The 21619-nt window shown below is 44.8% G+C and overlaps 1 protein-coding gene, 1 long non-coding RNA gene and 1 pseudogene across 4 annotated transcripts in view; 1 reads left to right on the top strand and 2 right to left on the bottom strand.

Moving 5' to 3' along the window:
- MAP7D2 (MAP7 domain containing 2) overlaps window positions 1-21619 on the bottom strand; it is a 110771-nt gene that overhangs the window by 4669 nt on the left and 84483 nt on the right. For all 3 annotated transcript variants that reach the window (XM_059680481.1, XM_059680480.1, XM_059680482.1), the window contains 5 exons: window positions 5999-6266; window positions 4813-4917; window positions 3734-3790; window positions 3238-3316; window positions 2197-2383 (listed from right to left, as the gene is read on the bottom strand). In XM_059680481.1, the coding sequence (XP_059536464.1) occupies window positions 2197-2383; window positions 3238-3316; window positions 3734-3790; window positions 4813-4917; window positions 5999-6266 (696 nt within the window). The remainder of the gene's footprint in view (window positions 1-2196; window positions 2384-3237; window positions 3317-3733; window positions 3791-4812; window positions 4918-5998; window positions 6267-21619) is intronic.
- On the bottom strand, window positions 7748-12913 carry LOC132223808 (uncharacterized). Its single transcript, XR_009450525.1, has 3 exons — window positions 12827-12913; window positions 10727-10758; window positions 7748-7778 (listed from the first exon to the last, which is right to left on the bottom strand). It is a non-coding gene; the product is annotated as an uncharacterized LOC132223808 (long non-coding RNA).
- On the top strand, window positions 14995-15529 carry LOC132223810 (ubiquitin-ribosomal protein eS31 fusion protein-like; annotated as a pseudogene).

Below are 21619 nucleotides of genomic sequence, written 5' to 3'. Positions count from 1 at the left end.
ACAGAATGCAAAGGCTGGAAGTTGAAAGTGAGCTGAGGAAGGGACCTAATTGGCCTCAGGGCTTGGGATGCTGCCTCTCTCTAGCAGTGCAGCCTGGGCGAACTGCTTTTTGTTCCCCAGCCTGAGCTTCCTCCACTGTAAAATGGGACAGTCATTTCTCCTGCCAGGGTTCCTGCGAGCAAGCAGGACACTCTCCTGCTTGGGGCGTTCCTGCGAGCCACCTGCTGTGAGTGCTCAGTGAAGGTTGGGGCCATCTCAACAAGGACCCCACCATCCAACCCAGCACCTGCAGAGTGAATCTCTCCCTCTCCCCACTCCTTCTCTAAAGTGAGACTTCCACTCCACCCCCTGACTTATCCAGCTCCTGCCTAGTGGGGAGGAGAGAATGCCCCAACCTTGGGCACAACCTCCAGAAAGCTCTCTCCAAAAGCAGAGGTAGCCACAGGGACGACTCAGTATGCACAGAAAGCTCCTGTCCTTTCTTGAACCCTGGCTGATGCCATGTCTTGCCCTCTTCCCCCACCCAGAGACATGAAGACTAAGGGGGTTCATGCCCTAGCCCAGTGGTCGGCAAACTGCGGCTCACGAGCCACATGCAGCTCTTTGGCCCCTTAAGTGTGGCTCTTCCACAAAATACCAGCTTCTGCGCATGGGCCACGAAGTTTCAATCGCACTGTACATGTGTGCCCGCACATGGTATTTTGTGGAAGAGCCACACTCAAGGGGCCAAAGAGCCGCATGTGGCTCGCGAGCCACAGTTTGCCAACCACTGCCTAGCCGGTTTGGCTCAGTGGATCAAGTGTCGGCCTGCGGACCAAAGGGTCCCGCGTTCGATTCCGATCAAGGGCACCTACCTCGGTTGCAGGCTTCTCCTTGGCCCTGGTCGGAGCAGGCTTGTGCGGGAGGCAACCAATCGATGTGTTTCTCTCACATTGCTATTTCTCTCTGTCTTTCCCTCTCTCTTCCATTCTCTCTAAAAGTCAATGGAAAAATACCCTTGGGTGAGGTTTAGAATAAAAAAAAAAAAGAAGAATCAGGTTCAGCATAAGGGTAGGGGGTGGGGTGGAGTGAGAATGTTATGTTAACCTTTAAGTTGCCTCAGCTGTTTTCCCTGGGGGCAGCCTGCTACGATGGTGGCTGCTGGTGGCCAGTGGTGACAGGAGATGGGGAGATGGCGGCAAAAGCCGAGGAGGCCCTGCTATCAGTTTGCATAGGACTTGCTCTTCTGGTGATGGGGCTGCCAGACCCTGGGTTTTCACATATCCGGCTCAGGCCTGCGTGCCAGAGCTGGGGTAGTTACAGTCGGTGTGCCCTGGGAAAGACCTCGACCTCATGCCCTCCTCTCCCTCAGACCAAGCTGGGAATTCACAGCCAAGGGGCAGGGCAAGCTCCAGTAGAGCTTTTATACGACACTGTGGGTCCCCCCTGACTCAGAGAACCCCACGCACTCCCAGACAGAGGGAAGGCTGACTGCCCAGGGCTTTCCGTTCTAAGTGCCTCTGCCCACCCCCATGCAAAGGGCGGTCTCCTCTCTGTCTGGGGTTAATTTGCCAGGTTGTGTCATCCACAAACATACTTAAGTTTTTAGAATCTGAAAGCAAACTAGTTCCATTATCAAGTCTCCAATGACAGGTTCACTTAAACATGAGGCACTAGACACTGTGGGCCCTGTGGGTGCCCCTTTACCTGCAGGCGCACTCATCCCTCAGCTGCAGAGAGCTTGCTGCTAAGGATTCAGAGCTGCCACCCGTTTTCAGGAAAACTGCCTTCAGCTGATGGGAGCCTCATGCCCATAGACATTATACCAGCATCCCCCTGCCCTACGCAGCCCACAGCCAATGACTGATGGATCAGTGGCGTGTAGGCTGCCTCCGTATTTCATTCAGACCATGCTCTGATAGAAATTCATCCTCCAGGGCTCCCGTGCCTAATGATTTCCCCTGCTCCATCCTGTTCCCTGCTCTGTCCACTTTCTCCTGAGAACTCTGATAAATCGCAGGCCCTAGACCCCCTCACCCCAGGCTCTGCTTCTAAGGAGCCTGACCCAAGACACTAATGTACCACTGAGAGCTTTCCTGAATGGCAACCGAACCTACCTGCAGTGAGCTGGGTGTGTAAAAATAAAGAAATCAACTATGAGGCTGGGGAGGTGTTTGGAGAAGAGATGAGGCTCAAATGCAACAGAAATCAACTTACCTCACATCCATTGACTGAACTTCTTCAGTTGAGTCATCCAGACTGTTTGATTTCCCGTCCAGGGCATCCAGATGAACAAGTGCCTCAACTGGTTTAAGCCCACTGGAGCAACTGTCTCGGGGGAAAGTTGCTGGGGCAGCACGCCCCACACTGTTAACTTCCTGGCAGGTGCTCAATCCATTGATTTCTGATTGAGAACACAAAGTCGTTCTGTTAATCATAAAATATCCAAAACACTCAATTTAAAGGCAAAAACTGTCAAACTGGATTAAAATAACAAGTCCTGAATATATGCTGTTTACACTTACAAGGACACACATAGGTTTAAAGTAAAAGGACAGAAAAAGATTTACTATGCAAATGCTAATCATAAATAGACTGATGAAGCGGACTTTAGGACAAGTATTACTAGAGATAAAGAAGGACATTTCTTTTTTAAAAAAAATGTGTTTTATTGATTTCAGAAAGGAAGGAAGAGGGAGAGAGATAGAAACATCAATGATGAAAGAGAATCATTGATCAGCTGCCTCCTGTACGCCCCACACTGGGAATTGAGCCAACAACCCAGTCATAGGTTAATGCTCAACCACTGAGCCATGTTGGCTGGGCAAGAAGAAGGACATTGCTAATGATAAAGGTGTCAACTCAGTAGGAAAATTAAGTCATTTGAATTATATATTCACCTAACATGCTAAAAATGAGCTGGATTACCCAGAAGTGTGGAAGGCAGGAGACACCACCACAAAGCAGTGGTCAGTTCTTAATAGAACCTGCCCAGCAGTTAAACTCCTGGAAAGCAGTATGGCCAGCAGACTGCTGGCTCCTGCTCCACTACTATTAGAGTAACTGAGGAACCCAGTGCTTTCCCAATGGACCTGGCAGACCTGTGCTGGAGATGGAGATTCCAACGGGAAGGGAAAGTATGCAGCCCCCGTCCAGTAATCACGCTCTTAGGACCCCCGGGCACTTGTCCCCTGCAGGAAATGCGTCTAGCCCTCACCTGCTGAAAGGAGAAACCCAAGTACCAGACCTCACACTCACCTATTTTGTTTGGGACAACTGGTTCTAGCTTATTTTCCATACACACAGCAGGCTGGAGCTCTATTTTCAGGTCTTCTTTCTGAAAACAGAGGGAAGGCTGACTTCACATAGAAAGACAAATGCTTTAAAAAGCATTGGAGGGTATTTGGAACCACGCTGAGCCATCTGCCTGCTCCATGGTAGTTCTTTTGATCTTCTGAGCTTATTACAAATCAGCTGTGTTTCCCTTACTCATATGTCACCATTCTCTTTTTTTATTCATGACTACTGTGTCTCTCCCTGCATCCCCACCCCCATTTCTCTGAGGAAATTTTTAATTACCACCCCGTCTCTGAGACTCCTCTTTACGGGCACCTGCAGTCTCCTTAATCCAGGCCAGGAACAAGGCAGGAAGGGTCCATTTTGTCTGGCTGCTCCTCTCCGAGATCCACGATCCCTCTGAATGTATTCTGCCACTCAGCACATGGACTATCACAATGGTATTCTGAATGCCTACCTTCACTTCCGGAGACACGTCACTCCTTCTTGTTCTCTTCATGATTTCATCTATTCTCTGGGAACCAAAAAGAACCAGGTAAGAGAAATATAAGACCAAAACCACATAAAATTATCTGGGACTATATGCAATTTCACATTTCTCAGAAAACTCATGAAAGAGAAACGTCAGCAGAGGATAATGAGTATAGAAAGGTTTCCCATTGGTTTTGAAGATGTACACCTTTGCCCTATTGACAAGGTCAAATGTTTGAAAGTAAACTAGTAACTATCTAGAATGTTGCTTTCATTTACATCCCATCTTTCTCCTTCCTCTCCTTAGGTTACCTAAAATTCAATAAATCACTACTTGCTATTCAAGAGGACCGCCCTAGAGAAAGTGAGGCTGAGATGCAAATCGGGAGGGGAGACCACAGATTGGTCTCCCGGCTCCCAGGCCTACAGCAACACAAAGCCCAGACTGGTACTAGGACACCATAAGAATGGACCTTTATAATCAGCCTCCTTAAACACAATATTCTCTGTGAATGCATTAAATATAAATAGATCAAATACTTCAATTTAAAGGCAAAGACTGTCAAACTGGATTAAAATAACAAGTCCTGACTATATGCTGTTTACACTGATAAGGACATATATAGGTTCCAAGAAAAAGGACGGAAAAACATTTACTATGCAAATACTAATCACAAATAGACTAACGAAGTAGATTTTAAGACAAGTATTACTGGCGATAAAGAAGGATTTTTCTAATGATAAAGGTGTCAACTCAATAGGAAAATTAAATAATTTGAACTATATATTCACCTAACAGCAAAGCTTCAAAACATATAAGACAAAAGTTGATAAAACTGTAAGGAGAAATGGACAAATCCATAACCACAGATGGAGCTTTTAACACTCCTCTCTCAGTAAATGATGGAACAAGATGACAGAAAACTAAGATGTAGCAGATCTGAACAACACTATCAATGAACCTGACCTAATTTGAGAATTCTAAGATCACTCTACCCACCAACAGCGAGAGTACTGAATTTGCTTCCTAGTCCTGCTCAGTCCTCCAAATCCCTTAGCTCTTACCTTCTTCCTCTCCAGTCGCTCCTGTTCAATCTGCAGCATGATTTGTTCTCTTTCTAGACGCATCTGTTTAGCTGCCTCCTGGGCCTTTGCTTCTGCTGCTTCCTTCTGATAGGAACAGGTAAACCAAGGCATAGGCTTTACTAAGTTAAGAAAACACTATAGTAATTCCCTGGGGTTTGCATATGTTCCTTGACTCATCTCTACCCCAAAGTGGTGCTGCTCCAACATTCAATGTGGATTTACACAGCCAGTTCTATGACACAGCAGGCTGGCTAGACCTCACTCATCTATCCTTGGTCCACCATACAAGTCAAATGCAGACATTTCCCATATGTAGCCAAGGTCTTTCCATGTCTGATGGCAGCCTCTGGCCATGAAGTATATATGTGGCCAGGAGTTTTGGGAAGCTAATTCCCAAAGGATTAACTTTCAGCCATGAGAGGCAGAAGTTGGTAGATAACCCCATTTCCTCACCCCTCAGAGGGACAATTCTAAGGCATGTTCCACAGTTTCTTAGATAGTCCCAAAGGCAGTGAGTTCCAGTTTCCCACAGTATTCCACTCATCAATGTGCTTACATTGGCTTTCCTCTCACTCCCCGGGTACCAGCTTCCTGGGATCTTCTCCTGAGTCAATTACTAGCACCCATATTCTCATCCAGGGTCTATCTTTGAGGGAACCCAAACTGACATACAGAAAACATTACCAACTTCACTTTTATTGCCCAAATTAACTCATATGTGCATATATTTTAATCCTCTCCCAAGGATATTTTTTCCATTGATTTTAGAGAGAGTGGAAGGGAGGAGAGAGGGAGAGAGGGAGAGAGAGAGAGAGAGAGAGAGAGAGAGAGAGAGAGAGAGAGAGAGAGAAACATCAATGTGATAGACATATCGATTGGTTGACTCCTACACATGCCCTGACTGGGGGTGGGGATTGGACCTGCAACCCAAGTACATGCCCCTGACTGGGAATCAAACCTGAGACACTTCAACCCTCCAATGTGCAGGCCATGCTCTAACCACTGAACATGCTGGCCAGGACAAAGTAACTCATATTTAATAACCAGCCCAGTTGGTTTAAGAAAATACTTCAAGTAAATATTATGAGTCATTCAAATTTAACTAATTTTACCTAATGTTAACTAAAGCCCTTAAGGCAAAGTCTATATGAAGACTCATAAGTACCTGCTTTTCAATCATGGCTTTTTCTTGCTTTTCTTTTTCTTGTTTTTCCTTTTCTTGTTCTTCTTTCAACAGTTGCTCCTCTTTGGCCTTCCTCTTGGCCTCCTCTTCCTCTAGTCTTTTCTTTTCCTCTTCCTGCCGCTTCATTTCCTCTTCCTGCCGCTTCTTTTCCTCTTCCTGCTGCTTCTTTTCCTCTTCCTGCTTACGGGCTTCCTCTTCTAGGTGAAGTCTTTCCTCCTCTTCCTTTTTTTCCTGTTCCTCTCTCTCCAGCCTTTTGAGAACATAAGTGTTGTTAGAAGACAGGGACATGCTCAAAAGGCAAACTGTCAAAGAACCGTGTGCTGACAGGAGTGTAATGCATGATACAGTCACAGACAAGTGCACCTGAATTAGTATCCACTTAAGAAAATGACTCATCCTTCCCAGGAAGACACTCCAGCCCACATACTTACAAAAAAAAAAAATTAACGAAGGCTGACTCCACAGTCTGTTATAAAGAGTAATGGTATTGTGAACATATTGTAATGAAGACACAGATGTTCCCCAGTCAATCTACAAATGACTATAGCCCCATCATTTTTTTTTTAATCCTCACCTGAGGATATTTTTCCCATTGCTTTTTGGAAAGAGTGGAAGGGAGAGAGGGAGGGAGGGAGTCAGAGACAAAGAGAGAGAGAGAGAAACATCAATGTGAGAGAGACACATCAATTGGCTGCCTCCCATCGTGCCTCCACAGAGGCCAAGGATCAAATCTGCAACCCAGGTACGTGTCCTTGACTAGGAATTGAACCCATGAACCTTTGGTGCACAGGCTGATGCTCTAACCACTTAGTACCATTGGCTAGAGCTCATTCTTATTTAATGACAATTCTTTAAAAACTAAGCAAAATAAGTATTTAATACTGACTTAACCTAGAAAAAACTAAGTGTCTCAATGGCCACAAATGTGCCAATCAACAATTTGAAAGCAGTGACTATGGGTTCCAAAGTTCACTTTGGGTTTTAATTGGCATATGACTTCTGAAGCAGCAAATGGAAGAAATGCTCCAAAGAAACTTGACATTTAATATAGAAATTAAAATATCTATTTTTCATTTATTTTGGAAATCTTTAAAAATCTGTCTTAGCTTTTATTCTTTGCTGTATAAAATTAAATGGCATTTGGACATGCCTTTTATCCACAGATGCAGAGTTGGTGATGTGATGAAAGCTCTAGGCAGTGAGGGGGAAATTCTGTAACATCTAAGCGCTTGTTTTTACGTTTCTAGTGTTCTTCTTGCTCACATGCGTGTCACTTTCCTTACCTTTGAAAAAACGTGAGTAATCATACTCACCTTGCAGTGTGCTCCTGACTGGCAATGTGACATATGGGCAAGACCAAGATTGCATTCTGACTGTGCCACTCACCGTGCGACCCTTCCTTGCAAAGTGACTGAACCTCTCTGATGCCCATTTACAAAATGGAAACAGCTATATCATTGGCTCCATGACACCACTGTGAGAATGAAATGAGATAATGCATGGGAAGCACTTAGCACAATGCCTGGCTCTGGGTTGGTTCCCAAATGCTGGTTTGTCTTCCAATTTAAAATGAATCCTCTCTCCAACTCTTAATGTCCTTCTAAGAGCATCTATAAAACTGTGTTTTTCAGAAATTACCTTTATTTGGAAGCATGTGTCACTGACTTACTGGATGCTATTATACTGTTATAAAAAGATGAAGATTATAAAGAAGATTCTTCTATCCTAATGGTTGGCTTCAGGAATCGTGGAGACAGTTAGCCTATGTGTCACAAAAGAGACATTTTTAAAAGGTAAATAAATACTTAAAGACATCATTTAGCCTAAGACTGTAAAAGTGTCTGATAAACATATTCTACATTAGCAGAGGTTGTACTGCCCAGAAGCATTGCTACAACAACTGGAATTAACAACAGATATTCTGGAAATCTCTGGAGAAGAGCATTAGGGGGATGAATCAGGAAAAATACACAACAACCTCCAGTTCTTAGGTTCCCCAGTAAAAGGCTAAGTACGTCCAACATAGGATTATCACAAGTAGATGTGTGGAGAACAAGATTTATCCAGAGGTTAAGCAGAGCACTGTTTCAGTTCTCATTTCTTTTAAGGAGCCAGTTGTGACTGTCCCAGACAAGCTAATACACAAAGGATCTGCTGTGTGTGAATAAATGCCCAGTTGCTTTACCTTTCTCTTTAGGATCTGAAAAGCCACTCTGTTCCTTCCATTTTACCATGAGGACTTCAGAGGTGCCCAGTGCACACACACAGAGTAAATAACATATCCTCTGGACCCCTAAGTCTCCATAATCACCCACAACAGAAATTTCTCCCCACAGGCCCATTAGCCCCTGCCTGTCCCTCCCTATTACAGACAAAATTCCCTCCATTAACCACAATCTGCTTCCCCCAGAACTGGCTTCGCCTGTGTGAAACCAAGTCACTCAATGTCCTCTCCAAGGCTGCACATCCTTTCTCTTCCTGCTTAAAGAACTGGAGTGAACACGGATTTGGTCCTTTCTCCAGCCCCTCTTCTGCAGGTGGCCTGCACCCCATTGCCCTTGTCATCACTACTTAGCTCCCTACAGAGTTCACCAGACCTGTGTACAGTTCTGTCACCCTCTCCGTGCTTGTTCCTGTCACCTATTCCAAAACTGCCCCTCTTCCTCACCAGGTAGAAAGGATCAGAAAACTGTGCACCACAGTTATCCTTCAGCAGATGCATCCTTATCCCCATCACCAGCCATTGGTGAGGGTCTTCACTGAACAACTCGCAAGCTCCAGCACTTCACCACCTCCTGTCCCACCCTTTCACACTTACACCACATCCCCAACATGTGCTCAGCCTTGAGTTGTTCAATCTGTGGATAAGTATGTAGGTTTCACTATTCTCTCTTCCTTATGTGCTTAAAAGTCTTCAGTTTAAAAAGCCTAACCATTAACATGTTACACTTTGTCTTGTGTGATCTGCTCTCATCCCGTCCTTCATTGCCTTCTCTCCTGACCTGTGTAGTCACTTGTATCTGCTCCCTCTTCTCTGTGCCCCAAGCCTTCGATCCCCTCCTGAGCACTTCCGGGATAGCATGGAGCCCACTCTGCTGCCCAACTCCAGGCTCAGGTAGTTCCCAGGACCCCTTGTGCCCTCCTGGGCTGCCAACACTGTTAGAGTAAGGCCCCAATAAGGCTGACTGGTCATCTGTCCCTGGGCCTCATCTAACACTCCAGCCTTTTGGCCCCATCCCTACCCCTGATCCCTGTGGAAACAGTCCAAACCTCTACCTTGTCTCAGTCTTCAATATCCTCCTTTGTTGATTGCATCACCAACCACTTTACAGAGAAGCCTGGGGCCACCTAATCTGAGCTTTTGCCCTCTATTTCACTGTTGCTCAGAAATTTCAAAAGGACTATAAATGCTACCACTTGTGCTATTAATCACACACTCTCCCACACCATGCTCCCGCCACTCTCCTGTGTCCTTCCATCATTTGACCCTTCTACATGTACCTTTCCATGGCCTGGGAAAACGTTCAGGTCTCAGGTGTCCCAAACAAATCTCCCTTGCCTTCCACTCACAGCCTCTTAACATCCAGCTGACGGTTCATCCTCTCCCCTCTCACCTCTTCCAAGCTGGCTTAGGTCTCCCCATATCAAATTTCCCTCCCAAATGTCAGTTCATCTCCTAAATGTCAAGACTTTTCCTCAGCCTCGACATATATTGTAGGTACAGATATCCTTAAAGGTCTCTCCTGTGAGGACCTCTCCCCAGCCCTGTGTTTATGAGGCTCTCCCTCCTGCCTTGGCTGCCGCGATGCCCACCACCCCACATTGCTGGGGCTTCACCTGCCCCAACAGCCAACCACCTACAGCAGTGATGGCGAACCTATGACACGCGTGTCAGGGGTGACACGCAAACTCATTTTTTTGGTTGATTTTTCTTTGTTAAATGGCATTTAAATATATAAAATAAATATCAAAAATATAAATCTTTGTTTTACTATGGTTGCAAATATCAAAAAATTTCTATATGTGACACGGCACCAGAGTTAAGTTAGGGTTTTTCAAAATGCTGGCATGCCGAGCTCAAAAGGTTCGCCATCACTGACCTAGAGGCTCAGCCAGTGAGGCGTGATTCTGAGTGGCAAAAGGACCTCTTATGTGGACATTGTGACCTTGCTCATGGGGGCTAACTTGAATGTCTTTCTGTGTGGGCACCTAACAGCTATTTTAGCTTCTTGACGTGACTTACCGGCCCCATTCTGGAATCATAGTAAGATCTCTGGCTTACTGGTTTCTGTCAGTGCCTTCCTCAGGGTAGACCTGGGCTCCAGGCTTTCTTGTCCCAACTCCAAGAGTCCTGATTTACATCTTAGCCCACCCACAAGCCCAGGGGCTATGCCCTGCTCTGTGTGCTTCCAAGAGAGCCCTGATGTCACTGCTAGTGGGCTCTGGATCAGCTTTTGCTCTTCTTCCTCAGCCCCAGCTATCTGGATTCTTGTCAGCCCTGCTGTTCTGAATAGTCTCATCCCTGATGGCATTTCCCTCACCAGTTTGTGACAATAATTGGCTTTCCACAGTTTGACTCAAGGACCTTTATTTTTTCTTGGCAACTGCATGTCTGTGGCATTGGCTCTAAGCTCAAAACAGATGTGGGATGACCTTATTGTAAGTGATATCCACTGTGTTTCATACCCAGATTGTCTGGTATTTTCTCACCTCCCATGTGGTGCTAGGCAAAGCTTCACATTCTGGCAAGAGAGAGGAAAACTGGTTTTGGGTCAAATATATTACTCTCATTTTTAGTTAGGCACCAGGCGTCAACTCCATTTTCAATCAGCTGAACATTTTGCAGGCACTTTCAACTTAGTGTGTCTAAAGTCAAATAGATAGTTTTTACCCTCTAAAATCAATTGCTTCTGTCCTTCCTTTATCGGTTATTGGGTATACCATTCTCCTAAGTCCATAGAGACTCAACCCTCAGCATCAACTCTGAATTGGCCAGTTTTGTTAGGTTGTGCAAGTCTGCAGACTGGAGCTGGCCCACTTGACATGAACTCACCCTCCCTTTTTCAGGTTTACCTTCACCACACTGCGCTAGCCTTTGCCTTCTCTTAGCCCGAAACTGCAATGGTGTCTTAGATGGGTCTCTATCTCCTTCTCTGCCTTCTTTGTACATGTACTGAGTGCCAGCGCCAGTGATCCAAGGACTGTATCCCAGCCTTTCAAGATGCTTACTAGGGGGAAGCAGGCCAGTGAACAGACAAAGCTGTGTTAGCCGAACAGCTGGGCTCAGGAAGGGGGAAGAGGAAGAGATATCAGTTCTCTCCTAGGGGCAAGGCCAGAAAGGCTGCAGACAGGAAGCTAGGCTTGACCTGAGTCTGGAGAAAAGGTGTGTCTGGTGAGGAGCATGAGTCCATGTGCAGCAGAGGGAAAGCAGAGGTGTGGAATCACATGGTGAGGGCCTATCAGGGACTCTGCACACCAGTGTCTAGAATGCTGGAGGAGGAGGGGCAGGTGGTGGCCAGGTCCTGCCCAGCCTTGAAGGCCTGGTGATGGGTTTGGATGGATCCTGTGGGCAAGGGAGTTACTGGCTTATTAAGGAATGGGAGCATGACAATGATACTATGTGTGAATAGTCACTGGGGACACAGTGTGAATAGCAGACAAGCTCTAGGAGACCTAGAGCAGGGAGCTCAGCTCGGATGCCACAGACACAGTCCAGGTGAGAGACAGCAAGGTTCGGAGCTTAAAGAAGAGGATGGGCTGGAGGGGAAAGGAGAGGAGAGAGATGCGAAAGAGGCAGCCTGGATGGACCTGGCAGATGGGACACTGAAGAAGAAGGAGAGGGAAGAGTTGGGAGCTGGCTGAGACTTCTGATTTAGGTGGCTGGAAAGATGGGGGCACGGAGCTTGTGAAAGAAAAAGGAAGTTTGGGAGAAAGATAATAAGGCCTGCTTGCAAAATGCTTGGTTTGAAGTGTATGTAGCACACACTCAAATGAAAGTATAAGGCAGTTTGAAATATGGCCTCTATCCAATAGAACTTTCTATGATGAGGGAAATGTTCTAGAGATCCATGATGGCCATGGTAGCTACTAGCCATGCACCTGATGTGTATTTGAAATGTGGCTAGTACAGCTGAGGAACTGAAGTTTACCTAATGTAGTGAATTCACATTTCGGTAGCCACATGGGACTAGAGGCTATAGTGGTGGACAGTGCAGCCCTCGCAAGAGACCAAGCCGTAGGCACAGATTCAGGAGCTACCAGTACGCATGTGTTGCTTAATGCCACTCTTGTACCAGAAAGTATTGAAGGTTCACAGAATAAGAAGAAATTAGCTTCAGAAGCAGATAAAAAGGGAAAATGAGAGTAGAAAGGGAGATGAGAGCAGAGTTGGTTTAGCACACCAACTGCCCATTATGAACCCATGGTGTGAAATGTGAGCCCCAAATCTTTTGAAGTTGGAGAAACTCGCGGCGTGACAGGGGCACTGGCAGAGCAGAGGATTGTCAGGTGAAGCTGGCCAAGGACTGAGGACTGGGAGCCCAGATGACACGTGAGTGGAGGAAGGATAGGCCAAAGAAGCCAGGACAAGCTGGACAAGGTGAAAGCCAACAAAGAAATGGCTTAGGCATCTGGCAGTTGGGTGGAATGGTGAGTGTGATATATGAGGATTGAATGTGAGTTAAGGAAACAGACAGGAGTACAGTCAATTATTTCAGGAGCTGAGCTATGAAGAAAATGTGAGACAGGGTAGATGCTGGAAGGGAAAGAACTTCACCTTCCTCAGCACGTAGCTATAATCATGTTACTCACCTGTTCAGGGCCTGCAATTACCAAGGCCTGTCATTTGAGGTCCTGGGGTTCATCTTCATCTTCTGTGACCTCCCTTCACACACCCTATGGTACACCCAAACCAGCCCAAGCTCACCAGTCAACAAAACGGTCTGCCGCTGCAGGTGGGAAAATCATCAGAGAAGCCTGGTATTTGAAGAAGGAACCAGCCAGACCTACCCACCCCCCACCATCACTTAAAAAAAAATCAGTAAGCCTATAATCAGAGACCACAAAAGACCTGTCAAGGTCACTTCAGGATCGAGAATACTCCTCTATTATTTATTACTCTCAATTCAGTGCCAGTCTTGAAGTGCTGCTTCCTGTCATGTTAATTCTCTAAATAGTATTGGATTGCACTCTGTGATTATCCTGAAAGCTTCCTTTATCAAATTGAGATAAAATCTACCTTGCCCTTCCACATGCATTCCTCTCTGAATATAAAGTTCAGAAAAGCCAGGCTGTCTATATGTTGACCAAATACCCATTACTAACAATGCAGTAGTTCTCAAATATTGGTGAGCTGTTGAGGCAGGACAGGGCCTATGCCTGTGCTTTTTCACTGCACTTCTGGGATGATTTGGACACCCTCCAAAGTTTAGGGACCAGTCTTCTGTCATGCTCCAGGATGGGAGTCCCCATACCCTATAGCTCATGAACTACGAGGTAGGCTTCCTACTCATTGAGTGGTCTCTGCTCAACCCTCTTCTCTATCATTTTGGGGTGTGAGTTAGGATAATTTAGATGAAAAACATGATTCAGGAAGCAGAATCAAAACCCTTACATACACAAACTCCTGTTTTTTCAGGGAGAATCTTATTCTATAAGCAAAGCTCGAACTCCTTTGATAGCTCTATGAGGTCTGGTTGGTCCTAGAGTCCAAGAGGAAAATGGGAAGCTGCTGGTAACATTTAGATCCCGGAGCTATGAGTTTCTAGGTCGCCTGAAAAGACCAAAGTTCCATCGCTGTTAATAACATCTAGTAAAAGGTACAGTCTCCTAGACACCTACCAGGCAGATCTATACTTCCACCGATGCTTTATCAACTCCAGCACTAGAAAGAAAGGAGAGTTGCTTTTTCCACCAAAGCCTTTGGGGCAAGATCGCAGCAAAACTCTGAGCATCTGGAATTCCAAGATGGTGGCGGATTAAGTGGAGGCTACACTGACATTCTCCCAGGACCAAACTGTAATTACAATTAAAATATAGAAAAACCATCCTGAACAACCAACTAAAAACTAGCTAGAGAAAACCCTTATAACCAAGGACGTAAAGTAGAGACCACATAAAGACTGATAGGAAGTGCAGAGGCAAGAGAGGCATGGCCTGGCTCCCACAAGCAGCAGCTGAAGTTCTGGAGGGATATCTTAGCTGTGGCGGGTTCCCACCCACACTTTGGGCAGAAAACATGATTCAGGAATATATATTCTGTCTACAAGAGACCTACCTTAGAACAAAAAACTCACACAGGATGAGAGTAAAGGGATGGAAAAAATTTTTCAATGCAAATGGAAACAAACAAAAAAGCTGGGGTAGCAATACTCATATCTGACAAAATAGACTTAAAAATGAAGGCCATCACAACAGATAATAAAGGTCACTACATAATACTAAGGGGATTGATACAAGACATAAACCTGGTAAACATATATGCACCCAATACAGAAGCACCTAAAAATGTGTGTGTGTGTGTGTGTGTGTGTGTGTGTGTGTGTGTGTGTAAAACACTATCTGGAGTATTTTAAGGGAGAGATTGACAGCAATGCAGCCATAGTAGGGGACTTTAACAACCCACTAACTTCACTGGATATATCTTCCAGACAAAAAATCAACAAGGAAACAGTGACTCTAAATGACACATTAGATCAGATGGATTTAATTGGCATTAACAGAACATTTCACCTCAAAGTTGCAGAATATACATTTTTCTCAAAATGCATATTCCACATGTTAGGACACAAAACAAGTCTCTACAAGTTCAAGAAGATGGAAATCATATCAAGCATCATCTCAGATCACAGGGGCATGAAATTAGAAATCAACTCAAAAATATTCAAACACGTGTGCTTCTCATCCGCTCCCTCCCTACCGGCCTTCCCCTCTTGTGTCCCCAGGTGTAACCCGTCTCTTCCTTCTCCTCCACCTCAGATGGAGTCACCGCCAAGATGCAGATTTTTGTGAAAACCCTCACGGGGAAGACCATCACTCTCGAGGTCTTGAACCCTCGGATACAATAGAAAATGTAAAGGCCAAGATCCAGGATAAGGAAGGAATTCCTCCTGATCAGCAAAGACTGATCTTTGCTGGCAAGCAACTGGAAGATGGGAGTACTTTGTCTGACTACAACATTCAAAAGGAGTCCACGCTTCATCTTGTGTTGAGATGTTGTGGTGGTGCCAAGAAAAGGAAGAAGAAGTCTTACACCACTCCCAAGAAGAACAAGCATAAGAGAAAGAAGGTTAAGCTGGCTGTCCTGAAATACTACAAAGTGGATGAGAATGGCAAAATCAGTCGCCTTCATCAGGAGTGCCCTTCAGATGAATGTGGTGCTGGAGTTTTTATGGCCAGCCACTTTGACAGCCATTATTGTGGCAAATGTTGTCTGATCTATTGCTTCAACAAACCAGAAGACAAGTAATTGTATTTGGGTTCATAAAAGACACGAACTAAAAAATAAGAAAATAATCCAAACACATGGAGGCTAAATCACATGTTATTAAACAATGAATGGGTTACCAATGAGATCAAGGAAGAAACAAAAACTTCCTGGAAACAAATAAAAATGAATACAAACAACCCAAAATCTATGAGACACAGTGAAAGCAATCCTGAGAGGGAAATTCATAGCACTACAAGCCTACCTCATAAAACAAGAAAAATTTTCAATAAACTATCTAACACCATAACTTAAAGAATTAGGAAAAGACCAATAAGAAAAGCCCAGAGGAAATAGAAGGAAGGAAATGATAAAGATCAGAGTGGAAATATGACACAGAGACTAAAACAAAATAAAAATACAAAAGATCAATGAAACCAAGAGCTGGTTCTTTGAAAGGATAAACAAGATTGATGAATCTTTAGCCAGAGTCATCAGGAAACAGAGAGAGAAGATCCAAATCAATAAAATTAGAAATGAAAAGGATGAAATAACAACTGACACCTCAGAAATACAAAAGATGGCAAGAAAATACAAGGAGAGGGAGAGAGAAATAGAAACATCAATGATGAGAATCACTGATTGCCAATGAGAATCACTGATTGCCAACTACCGCACACCCCCCACTGGGGATCGACCCCACAAACTGGACATGTGCCCTTGACCAGAATCGAACCTGGGACCCTTCAGTCCACTGGCCAACGCTCTATCCACTGAGCCAAACCAGCTAGGACCCATTTTTGATAAAAACTCTCAGCCAAGTGGGAATAGAGCGATTATACTTCAACATAATAAAGGCCATGTATGACAAACCTACAGTGACCATCATACTCCAGTGATGACAAACCAATGACACACGTGTCAGAAGTGACACGTGAACTCATTTTTTTGGTTGATTTTTCTTTGTTAAATGGCATTTAAATATATAAAATAAATATCAAGAATATAAATCTTTGTTTTACTATGGTTGCAAATATCAAAAAATTTCTATATGTGACACGGCACCAGAGTTAAGTTAGGGTTTTTCAAAATGCTGACGTGCCGAGCTCAAAAGATTTGCCATCACTGTCATACTCAATGGGCAGAAACTAAATCCATTTCCCCTAAGAACAGGAAAAAGATAGGGATGTCCACTTTCACCGCTCTTATTCAACATAGCACTGGATATCTTAGCCACAGTGATCAAAAAAGGAAGAAAAAGTAAAAGGCATCCAAATTGGAAAAGAGGAACTAAAACTGTCATTTTTCACAGATGACATGATATTATACATAGAAAACACTAAAGACTCCATAAAAAACTACAGGACTTGCCCTGATCTGTTTGGCTCAGTGGATAGAATGTCGGCCTGCGGACTGAAGGGTCCCAGGTTCAATTCCAGTCAAGGCAACCCCAGTAGGGAGTGTGCAGGAAGCAGCTGAATCAATGTTTCTCTCTCATCGATGTTTCTAACTCTCTATCCCTCTCCTTCTCCCTTCCTCTCTGTAAAATATCAATAAAATATATATTTTTTAAAAAAACTACAGGACTTAAATGAATGTGACAATGTAGCAGGAAACAAAATTAACACCCAGAAATCAATGGCATTTTTACACACCAATATTAAACTCTCAGAAAGAGAAATGAAAAAAATCAATCCCGTTTACCACTGCAACAACAACAACAAAAAATTAAGATACTTAGGAATAAAGTTAACAAAGGAGATAGAAGACCTGTACTCAGAAAACTACAAGACATTGAAAAGAGATAGAGGAAGATATAAACAAGTAGAAGAATATACCATATTCATGGATTGGTAGAATCAACATCATTAAAATGTCCACACTACTTAAAGCAATCTATAGATTCAATGCAATCCCTATTAAAACACCAACAACATATTTCATATATCTAGAACAAACACTACAAAAATTTATATAGAACCCAAAAAGACTCTGAATAGCTGCAGCAATTTTGAGAAAGAAGAACAAAGTTGGAGGAATCACAATACTGGATTATAAGTTATACTACAAAGCCCTCGTACTCAAAACAGCCTGGTACTGGCACACAAACAGGCAGATAGATCAATGGAACAGAACAGAGACCCCAGGAATCAACCCAAGGCATTATGCTCAATTAATATTTGACAAAGGAGGCAAGAGCATACAATGGAGTAAAGACAGTCTTTTCAACAAATGGTGCTGAGAAAATTGGACAGATACATGCAAAAAAAAAAAAAAAGAAAGAAAGAAAGAAAGAAAGAAAGAAAGAAAGAAAGAAAGAAAGAAACTAGACCAACTTACACCATACATAAGAATAAACTAAAAATGGATGAAAGACTTAAATATGTCATTAAACCATTAAAATTTTAGAAGAAACCATAGGCAGTAAAATCTCAGATATCTTTCATAAAAATCTGTTTATGAATACATGTCCTAGGCCCTAGGACCTAAGTTAAAAGAAACTAGGGAGAAAATAAACAAATGGGACTACATCAAAATAAAAAGCTTTTGCACAGCAAAAGAAACCATCAACAAAACAATAAGAAAGCCCATTGCATGGGAGAACATATTTGTATTTGATATGGGGTCAATTTCCAAAATATATAAGGAACTCATACAACTTAACAAAAAGAAGACAATCCAGAAGAGGAGAAAATGGCGACCAGCAGGAAGGTAGGGAGGGAGAGAGTGTGAGAGCGCAAGGAAGTGATAAAGGAGTGTGTGGACGTGTGTGGTGTGTGTGTATGAGCTAGGGACAGTTAGATTCTGCAGGTCTTCTAAGGGGCTGCTAAACCGGGCAGTCATAGGTGGCAGAGTCCCGCTCCCTGTCCCGACACCCCTGGGCGGCCAGCACAGGCAGGGCGACCACGCCATCTTGAGAAACAGAGCTGCTTGAGACTAGGATCCTGGCCTCAGCACCACCCAGTCTGATCTCAGACGGATACCAGGACCCTGCAGCCACTGGGGACAGAGACCTGTGACCACAGCTACAGACCTGCAGACACCAAAAGTTCAGAAATCCCCGCAGCAGATCTGTGAGTAACAGAGCCCATCCCCCCTTCCTGCAGGCTTGTGGGCAGCGCCAGAGTAACTAACTGATAGACCCACCCCTTGCCTGGCCTCAGCGCTCCAGGAACTTTAGCCTGGAAGTGCGAGAGCACCTTGGAACTGATCCCGCGTAGGGCCGGCTTCTGAGCCCTGGGCTGGGAGCAATCGCGCGAATACCAGGAATTTGTCCCGCTTATCACAGGCCCAGGGACCCCGATTCTCTGGGCAGGAGGCAGCACCAAGCACCAGTGACTTGACTGTGTTTCTAATCACCTGCGCCTGAGATCCTGATTCCCTGTGCATTCATACTAAGAGCCAGTGACTCCAATTCCTGGTGCAAGGGCACACAGGGACCCTGATTCTCAAGGCAAGGTCCCGCGAAGCAACAGAGACTCTGATACTGGATTCTGGGGAACTCTGACTCCTGGTGCACGCTAGGGGGCTCTGGTTTTCAACACGCTTCAGGGGGGTCTCTGTTTCAGCACGGTGAAGGCAGGGTCACTGATTCTAAGGGTGCATACGAGGCCACATTGAGCGCTGACAACACTGACTCTGAGCGAGCCTGGTTCCCACCAACCCACCACAACCACACATCTTAGTGTCAGAGCTCTTCAGTGACACTAGGGTGGTGGGAGGCTCCCACTGCACACGGCCCAGGCCCACGCAACTCGACGTCTGAACCATCGGGAGATAATCAGAATGAAGAGACGAAACAACACCCAGAGGAAAGACAATGAGGGGTCACCAAGAAAGGACATTAATGAAGTTGAAGCATGCAACATGACAGAAAAAGAATTCAGAATAATGGTTGTACAATTCATTCACCGGATGGATGAGAAAATCAACAACCTATGCAAGAATCAGGAAGAAATGAAAAATGATATAGCTACAATCAAAAACACCATGGAAAGTTTCAACAGCAGACTAGAAGAAGCAGAGGACAGAATTAGTGAATTAGAAGATAAGGCAGAGGAACAAGCTCAATCTGAACAGCAACTGGAGAAAAAAATTAAAAAGCAGGAGGAGAGCCTAAGGGAGCTTCGGGACAACATGAAACAAAGTAACATACGCATAATAGGGCCGCAAGAAGGACAAGAAGAGCAGCAAGGATTAGAAAATCTATTTGAAGAAATAATGTCAGAAAACTTCCCAGATATGGGGAAGAAAAAAGTTACACAAGTACAGAGAGTCCCAGGCAAGATGAACCCCAAAAGACCCACACCAAGACACATCATAATAACAATGGCAAATGTACAAGACAAAGACAGAATCTTAAAGGCTGCAAGAGAGAAACAGAGAGTTACCTATAAAGGATTCCCCCATCAGATTATCAAATGATTTCTCAACAGAAACACATCAGGCCAGAAAAGAATGGACAGAAATTTACAAAGTGATGCAAAGCAAAGGACTGAATCCAAGAATACTCTATCCAGCAAGGCTATCATTCAAAATTGAAGGGGAAATAAGAAGCTTCACAGACAAAAAAAGGCTAAGGGAGTTTATCACCACCAAGCCAGCAATGCAAGAAATGCTAAAGGGACTGGTGTAAAAAGAAGAACTAAAAAGCCCAGAAAGAAAAGAGCCACACAAAAAAAATAGAAATGACTACAAATAAGTACCTTTCAATAATAACTTTAAACGTAAATGGACTAAATGGTCCAATCAAAAGACATCGAAGTGGCTGAATGGATAAAAAAAATGACCCATATATTTGCTGTCTACAAGAGACCCACCTCATTAGAAGGGACTCACACAGACTGAAAGTGAAGGGATGGAAAAATATCTTTCAGGCAAATGGAAATGAAAAAAAAAGCTGGGGTAGCAATACTTATATCAGACAAAATAGACCTCAAAGTGAAGGCCATAACAAGAGATAAGGAAGGCCACTTCATAATACTAACAAGAGGATATAACCCTGATAAACATATATGCACCCAATGCAGGAGCACCCACATACATAAGAAAACTCCTGGAAGATATCAGGGGAGAGATCGACAACAATACAGTCATAGTAGGGGACTTTAATACACCACTGACATCACTGGATAAATCCGCTAGACAAAAACTCAGCAAAGAAACAGCAATCCTAAATGACTCACTAGATCAGATGGACATCTTCAGAACACTTCACCCCAAAGCCATAAAATGTACGTTCTTCTCAAGTGCTCATGGGACATCTTCAAAAATAGACCACATATTGGGTCACAAACAAAGTCTCCCCAAATTCAAGAAGATTGAAATCATACCAAGCATCTTCTCAGACCACAAGGCCATAATATTAGAAACTAGGGGCCCGGTGCATGAAATTCGTGCACTGGGTGTGTGTGTGTGTGGGGGGGAGTGTCCCTCAGCCCAGCCTGCCCCTCTCACATACTGGGAGCCCTCAGGCGTTGACCCCGATCACCCTCCAATCGCAGGATCAGCCCCTTGCCCAGGCCTGACGCCTCTGACAGAGGCGTCAGGCCTGGGCAGGGGACCCTCATTTCCCCCATCACTGGCTCTGCCCCCAGCCCAGGCCTGATGCCTCGGCCAGAGGCGTAGACCCTCATCACCCTCCGATCGCCTGATCGGCCCCTTGCCCAGGCCTGACGCCTCCGCCAGAGGTGTCAGGCTTGGACAGGGGACCCCCATCTCCCCCTGATCACTGGCTCTGGCCCCCGTCAAGGCCTGAGGCCTCTGGCCCAGGAATCATGCCTGGGCAGGGGACCCCCATCTCCCTCTGATCGCTGGCTCCACCCCTACTTCCTGCTATCACTGGCCAGGGCGGCAAAGGCACCTGATTCTCTGATCATGGCTAGGGGGCAGGGCAAAGGCGGCCCCAGGGCCGCCTTTGCCCTGCCCCCTAGCTCTTAGCTCCCCCCTGGGTTTCCGATCACTGCCAGTGGCAGGGGGCTTCTTCCTGCTTTCCCTTTCGCCTCCCTGCATTGTGCCTACATATGCAAATTAACCGCCATCTTGTTGGCAGTTAACTGCCAATCTTAGTTGGCAGTTAATTTGCATATAGCCCTGATTAGCCAATGAAAAGGGTATCGTCGTACGCCAATTACCATTTTTTTCTTTTATTAGATAGGATAAACTACAATAAAAACAAC

Source organism: Myotis daubentonii, chromosome X, assembly GCF_963259705.1.
Source record: "Myotis daubentonii chromosome X, mMyoDau2.1, whole genome shotgun sequence".
In the NCBI taxonomy this organism is placed as follows: Eukaryota; Metazoa; Chordata; class Mammalia; order Chiroptera; family Vespertilionidae; genus Myotis; species Myotis daubentonii.
The sequence above is the reverse complement of the archived record's forward strand: the minus strand, read 5'-3'. Positions and strand labels throughout refer to the sequence as shown.